The sequence below is a fragment of the Phascolarctos cinereus genome, unplaced genomic scaffold, assembly GCF_003287225.1.
Source record: "Phascolarctos cinereus isolate Bilbo 61053 unplaced genomic scaffold, phaCin_HiC Scaffold_726;HRSCAF=1367, whole genome shotgun sequence".
Classification (NCBI taxonomy): Eukaryota; Metazoa; Chordata; class Mammalia; order Diprotodontia; family Phascolarctidae; genus Phascolarctos; species Phascolarctos cinereus.
The window spans coordinates 341,588,382-341,596,198 of record NW_027556098.1 but is presented as its reverse complement, the minus strand read 5'-3'; the positions used below and the strand labels follow the sequence as shown (position 1 = coordinate 341,596,198).

General features: G+C 40.2%; 1 protein-coding gene across 2 annotated transcripts in view; it reads left to right on the top strand.

Moving 5' to 3' along the window:
• The window catches only part of NEK5 (NIMA related kinase 5), a 114,190-nt gene that overhangs the window by 82,838 nt on the left and 23,535 nt on the right, over nucleotides 1-7,817 (top strand). For both annotated transcript variants that reach the window (XM_020970021.2, XM_020970019.2), the window contains exon 19: nucleotides 3,857-3,982. In XM_020970021.2, coding sequence (XP_020825680.1) covers nucleotides 3,857-3,982 — 126 coding nt within the window. The remainder of the gene's footprint in view (nucleotides 1-3,856; nucleotides 3,983-7,817) is intronic.

Here is a 7,817-nt window from a genome sequence, read left to right as displayed (position 1 = left end):
CCTCTGCTCTCCTCTGCTCTCCTCTTCTCTCTCTCTCTCTCTCTCCTCTCTCTCTCTCTCTCTCTCTTTCTTTCTTCCTTTATTTCCTGGTGTATCATATCATGGAAGAGCTCCTTCTGGGACCTAGTTGAAGCCAAAGCTTCTCAGGAGGCATAGGTCACTACTAGCCACATGTAAAAAAACTTTCCTAACCTATTCTCACTCTAATGGCTATAATCTCCTGGCCTGTAATTTATTATCGCTCATTGCCCTGCATGCAAGTGTTGAGAGCCCAGTGTTCCAACCTTGTGCCACTTTCTGGAAGCTTCCCTCCCTGGCTTATCCTTCTCTCACTAGTCCACTTCCACACACATACATGCTAGAGCAAGCCCTGGAAGGATTTAGTTAAAAATCACTAACATTAATTTTATAGGAAGTATAAAAGGATGAGTATTCCCCAAATGGTAGTTCTTAAAAATCTGAAGCATTGTGGTCAGAGAAGAATTAGGCTTGTGCTACTTAGCCCCAGAGGACAGGTCAGAAGCAATGGCTGGAAATTAGAGGGAAGCAAACTTAGGATACATATAAGCATTTAATAAATGCTTGTTGACTGACATATAATAAAAACTTATAATTAAAGTATTAATTAAAAAACATATAATAAAAACAGTCGGAGCTATCCAACAATGGAATGGTTTATCTCAAAAAATAGTGAGCTACCCTATCACTTGAAGTCTACAAAAAAGAGGATTTGTAATTTGAGTAGGAGTTGAACTAGATGACCTCTGGGGGTCAGTTCTACTTCTGAGAGCCAATGATTCTATATAGTAACTGTCAATATCATTTTTTAAAAGGGTATAGGAGTTTGAGATTTAGATGGAATTCAAAAAAATAATTAACTTTGATATGCTGGCTGGAGGAGGGAGAGAACTAGGAAATATACCTATGACAGTGATTGCTATATTATTTCTCTATCTTGTAATCTTTAAATGCCACATTTCAACTTTTACACTTAAATTTTCCTTTCCCCAGCACAGTTTTTCCCAAATTAATTTAATCACAGAATACTTGAAATATAGGATCCATAAATGATGGTCCAAGGGACCTGGGAGTGCGGGACACACCAGAGATAAAGGAAAGGGTTGGGGAAAATATTGAAACAAAATAGAAGAATGTAAGCCAGTTTTTAAATCTTAAATTACCATATGTAATAAGTATTTTTGACACAGATAAGTTTGATATTGAATATTTTAGATGAAAACTGTTGATAAAACTGAAATTTTTTTCCATAGAACCCCATATTCATACCATGCTAAACACTGGGCTTCCTTGGAACACACTGTGGGAAACACTACCCTAGGTGGTTATGATTCTTTTTTTAAAATAAATTTATTTTTAGTTTTCAACATTGACTTGCATAAGATTTTGAGTTTCAAATTTTCTCCCCATCTTTCTCCCGCCCCACTCCAAGATGGTGTGTAATTTGATATACACTCCACAGATACATTCTATTAAACCTATTTTCATGTTAGTTGGTGGTTATAATTCTTTTACCTTTATAATGGCAGCTTGGTGGCACAGTAAATAGAGTTCTGGCCTTTGAGTCAAGAGGACCTGAGTTAAAATCTGGCCTTAGGTACTTACTAACTGGGTGACCCTGAGCAAATCACTTAACCCTGTTTTCCTTAGTTTCCTCATCTGTAAAATGAACTGGAGAAGGAAATGGCAAACCATTCCAGTATCTTTGCCAAGAATATTCCAAATGGGGTCATGAAGAATTGGACATGATTGAAATGATTCAACCACAACAACTTAGGTTCTATACTTTCTTCCAGAGATAGCTTATCAAATGATAAGCTTGTTTCTTTTTTCTTAGAATATTTCAGTTCATATTTTTACTTTCCATTCAAATCTAACTTTTCACACCTCTCATTTATATTCCAAAAGTTTCTTCTGCCTTGGAGGGCTCCTTTATTAATAATGGAATGTACCCAATGACCTGTGTAGTTTTGGGAAAATGCCTTTAGAAGGGGCAGCTAGGTGGCATAGTGGATAAAGCTCCAGCTTTGGAGTCAGGAGCACCAGAGTTCAAATCTGGCCTCAGGCTGTGTGACCCTCTGCAAGTCACTTAACCCTGATTGCCTTACCAAAAAAACCAAATGCCTTTAGAACCAAAACCATATTGAGCACTTAATTCTGTTGATTCATACAGATGAGATCTTTCCACTTAGGTGTAACCACAAAGCCCGTCTGTTTTTTAAAATTTCTTATTAATCAATCAATAAGCATCTATTAAGTACCTACTATGTGCCAGGCACTATGCCAAGTGCTGTATTATTTTTATTTATGTGTAACCCCATAAATGCCTCTGAGGTCCCTACCTACCTTGAGTTCATTGTTGTGTTGTGGCCTAAGCTAATTATGCAAACATAGCTCAAGTTCCCATTCTATTGATACTTTCTAGTCACACATGATGCTGAACCAAAAATCAAATAGCAACATATTTAATGAAGACTGAAAGGCAAGTAATTTATACAGGAAAATAAATGGGCAACAGAATCAGAAAGAACCACTTTCCCCTCATATACAAAATGGATGTTGTTCAATCATTTCAGACTCTTCGTGACCCTTTTTGGGTTTTTCTTGTCAAAGATACTAGAGTGATTTGCCATTGCCTTCTTCAGCATATTTTATAGATGAGGAACTGAGGCAAACAAGGTTAAGTGACTTACCTAGGGTCATACAGCTAAGAAGAGTCTGAAGCCAGATTTGAACTCAGGAGATGAGTCTTCCTGGTTCTAGGCCCAATGCTCTATCCACTGCACTGTCGCCTCTAGGCACCAGTGAGAAAGTAACAACTCCTGGGAAAACTCCCATAAGAATGAGAAAACTGCCCCTCTTATGCATGAACAAATGGAAAATATATGAGATGTGCAAAGAGATGATTTTCTCTATCTTCTCTCATTTTGATTATGGTAGCCAGCATGGAGGTTTATGGACAAATTTCAGGAACCTCATAAAGTTTCTGACTCTGGGATAATCAGGATTCTGTTAGGATTCTTGGGGTTCAAGAATGCCATGGCTAAGTCATCTTTATTGCCACTCCTCTGTCTCCTAGATATGGCCAAAGGTCTTCTTCCTTCTCCTTGCTCTAGCCGAAGGCTGTCTTCACAGTCAGAACCAGTGGTTTGGATCTGCCTCTCACTTCCCTCAATTTTGCAGTCTCTACAGATGACTGGTCCCCCATTCTTACTAGGAACTACCATTGATGAGCTAAATCTTCTGAGATTTAGAGGCAGATAGTGGATAGAGTGTAAGACCTGGCAACTGGATAACCTGCTGGACCTGACGTCAGGAAAAGTTGAGTTCAAATCCAGCTTCAAATACTAATTGTGTGACTCTGGGCAAGTCACTTAATCCCTGTCTGCCTCAATTTCCTCATTTGTGAAATGGAGATAATAATAGCACCCACCTCCCAGGGCGTTTGTGAGGATCACGTGAGATAATATTTGCAAAGCACTTCATAAACTTTCAAGTGCTGTATAAACGTTAGCTCTTGTTGGTATAACTAATCTTCTACCTAGCCAGTAGCTTTTGATGCAATCACTACATCCCAGCCACCAGTCTCATGGAATTCTGGTATCCTAGTGCTTCCTCCAATGGAGGCTCCCTTGCCTCAGCCATATTGGCAAATGAGGTTGGATTTGAGTTGGCTGTTATGGACCGATCCCTGTGATGTAGAGTAAAATGAGAGTGGACCTACTGACTTTTGGTTTATCCAGCTCTTGGAAGTGTTTCCAATTCTTATGCTTCTCATGAGATATGCAAACCCACAGTCTGGCTACCTCTGAATTATTTCATTATTTTCCTGTTCCAGCTGTTCACAAGCAGGACGTTCTTACTGGAGAAAAGAGGCGGCATTGGAGTGTTCAGGCTCCTCAGACACTGTTACGTATGATAGAGGAAGCAGATGTCACCTCAACCTGCTCTACCACTACTGGAGGTGAGACCAGTGGCTGATGTGGATGGTGACATGGATGACAGCTCCTCATCCATCTCGCCTAGGGAAGCTGGACTACTACTCTCCAATTGTGTTATGAGGGCACATTTGGTAGCTCCTCCTTTTCAGAAGAATTCTTATGGAATTTGACATGAAATCATGAAGATAACCTGTTCTATAGGATGGGGGCTCTTAGATTTAGGTCCATGAATTATTTTCATATTTTGATAGCCCTGTTTCAATATATTTGGTTTCCTTCATAATCCTATGCATTCTATTTTGTGCATTTAAAAACATTATTCTGAGAGGGGGTCTATAGGTTTTACCAGACTGCCTAAGGGATCCATGGCATAAAAAAGGTTCAGAACTCTAGGTATCATCTGGTTTACTCTCTCTCTCTCCCTTTCTGTCTTCCTCTCCTCCCTCCTCCCTCCCTCTCGCTCTCCCTCTGTCCCTGTCTCTCTCTCTCTGTCTCTCTTTCTCTCTCTCTCTTTCTCTCTCTGTCTCTGTCTGTCTGTCTCTGTCTTTCTGTCTGTCTGTCTCTCTCTCTCTCTCTGATTATATCCAGCGTGATATAGAGTAGATTCTGAATCAGGACTCCTGGCTTATAGTTCCCACTCTACCATTTATTAACTGTGTGACCCTGAACAGGTAATTTGATTTTCTGGACCTGAGTTCCTTCATCTGTAACATGAGGATAATACTGCATGCATGATCTCCCAGGCTTGTTGTAAGGAAAGTGCTTTGGATTGCTATATAAATGTGAACTATTATCATCACCACCATCATTATCATCATCGTTACTCAAATTATCCAAGACAGATTATTCATCTCTCTCATCTTAAATTTTTCATAGAAAATTAGGGTTGAAAGGCATATTAGCAATAATCCAGTATAGTCTGATCATTTTGCACATAAAGAAACTGCAGTCCAGAGAAGTTCCTTCAACCTGCCCAAAGCTACCCAGGCAGTCAGTAACAGAGCAAGGACAAGCCCTAGGTTATCTGACCCTGGTCCTATTCTAGTGACCTTTCCAACCAAAGTATACTGTCCCTCTATATCTTCCAGAGAAAATCGGTAGATCTTGTGTTATTCAATTTTTTCCTTTTCTATTTGAAGGTCTTTCTCTTCATTATTTGCATAATTTGCTATTTTTTTGGCATTGTTGTTAGATTTAATTACCACATGTCCTGGAGTTTGCAGCATAGCATTTGTTTTTGTTTGTTTGGAGGCAATCTGTAGATTCTTTCAACTGGCACTTGTTCTGTGTTCAGAAGTTCTGTGGGTTTTCTTCTATTCTTCCCTGCATTATAGTGTTCTGGTTTTTTGCCTTGTAGTGTTCTTCTGAGAGACCTACCATATTTAAGTTCTCTTCTCATCCTGTCTTTGAGATCAATATGTTTTCCTTGTAGGAAGATCATACTTTAGTTTAATGTTATTGTTTTTTTCTATCTCTTCTTTAATTGTCCTTCACTTCCCTGTATTTGCATTCCCAACCATTGATTCTATCTTTCGTTTCTTTGGTGAGGCTTGCCACCATGGATGTTTTTGTATTCTGCCAATTATTTCTGCTGTTCAGGCCATAAATTCTGTTTTCACAATTGAGTGTGTGTGTATGTGTGTGTGTGTGTGTGATATATGTATCTGTGTACATATACATAGATACACATACATTTCTGTGTGTGTGTGTACACATACACACTGTGAACTTTATTGTCCAAGGAAAGAAGTCTCAAGTCTAAAGTTCAGCCTCAGTTCTCTCTCTCTCTCTCTCTCTCTCTCTCTCTCTCTCTCTCTCTTCTTTCTCTCTCTCTCTCTCTCTCTCAATATTGTAGTAAATATTGTACTACTAGTAGTAATAGTGCAGGCACCTAGGTAGCTCAGTGGATACAACACTGGGCCTGGAGTCGGGAAGACCTGAGTTCAAATCTGGCCTCAGACACAGATTAGCTGTTTTAATTTAAAGTTAAGAGCCAAGATGGCGGCATGAAAGCAGTGATTTGCTTGAGCTCTCCCCCAAACCCCTCCAAATACCCATAAAAATGGATCTAAACAAATTCTAAAGCAGCAGAACCCACAAAAAGACAGAGTAAAACAAAATTCCAGCCCAAGACAGCCTGGGTGGTTGATCGGAAAGGCATATCGCGCCGGTAGGGTAGAGGAGAGCAGTTCAGCGTGGGCACGCAGGCCGCAGCAAACCTAGAGCAGGCCTCAGAGGACTGAATCATGGGCAGCTGTGGCGGTTTCCAGACTCCTCAATCCACAAACACCAAAGACAACTTAGAAGGTCAGTGGGAAAAGTCTGTTTTTGCGGTGAGAGAAGAGCTGGGTCAGATCCAGTTCCAGAGCGCACAGCGTGGGCGCTGGGGCGGTGGCTGTGTCCTGAACTTCCGGCCCACTGACTGAGGGGGAATCAAGTGGCTGATCAGAGGGGGACTGCAGTGATTTCTTTGCCAGTGCTGAGGCAGGAATCTCTTGCTTTGCCCATGCTTGGATCTGGGTCACGGTTCTGGGTGGCGGTCCTGGGGGTGAGGAGGAGCACTGGCGCAGTGGAGCTGGTAGTGGCAGTGCAGAGAAAACCCTCCTCACAGTTCCAAGAGAGAAAAGACTGCTTGTGGCCAATCACTCAAAGACCAGAGCTCAGGCCAGGAAAAGAGTAAACACCTCGACCCTTATCATACCACCTTGGAAGAACTGAAAATTTACAGGTCCCTAGAAGTATCTCTGAAAACAGCTATACAAACCCCCGAAGCTTGGGACAGTACATTCTCCACATTGGAAGTAGACTTTTACCTTAACAAAGTGTTTAAAACTCAAGTAGTTGGCTGGGATCATGAGCTAACCTCACAAAAAGAGTCAGACTATATTATCTTACTTTGGTAACAAAGAAGATCAAAATACAACCAGAAGAAGACAACAAAGTCAAAGCACATCCAAAGCCTCCAAGAAAAATATGAATGTCCCAGGCCTTGGAAGAGCTCAAAAGGGATTTTGAGAAGCAAGTAAGAGAAGTAGAGGAAAAACTGGGAAGAGAAATGAAAGTGATGCAAGAAAATCATGAAAAACAAGTCAACAGCTTGCTAAAGGAGACCCAAAAAAATACTGAAGAAAATAACACCTTAAAAAATAGCCTAACCCAAATGGCAAAAGAGGTCCAAAAAGCCAATGAGGAGAAAATGCCCTAAAAAGAAAATTGGCCAAATGGAAAAGGAAGTCCAAAAGCTTACTGAAGAAAATACTTCCTTAAAAATTAGAATAGAGCAATTGGAAGATAGTGACTTTATGAGAAATCAGACACAGTAGAACAAATCCAAAAGAATGAAAAATTAGAAAACAATGTGAAATGTCTCATTGGAAAAACAACAGGCCTGGAAAATAGATCCAGGAGAGAGAATTTAAAAATTATTGGACTATCTGAAAGCCATGATCAAAAAAGAGCCTAGACATCATCTTTCAAGAAATTATCAAGGAAAACTGCCCTGATATTTTAGAACCAGAGGGCAAAATAGAAATTGAAAGAATCCACAGATCTCCCCTGAAAGAGATCCCCAAAGGAAAACTCCTAGGAATATTGTAGCCAAATTCCAGAGTTCCCAGGTCAAGGAGAAAATACTGCAAGCAGCCAGAAAGAAACAATTCAAGTATGTGGAAACACAATCAGGATAACAGATTTAGCAGCTTCTACATTAAGGACCAGGGCATGGAATATAATATTCTGGAGGGCAAAGGAGATAGGATTACAACCAAGAATCACCTACCCAGCAAAACTGAGTATAATCCTTCAGGGGAAAAAATGGTCATTCAGTGAAATAGAGGACTTTCAAGCATTCTTGATGAA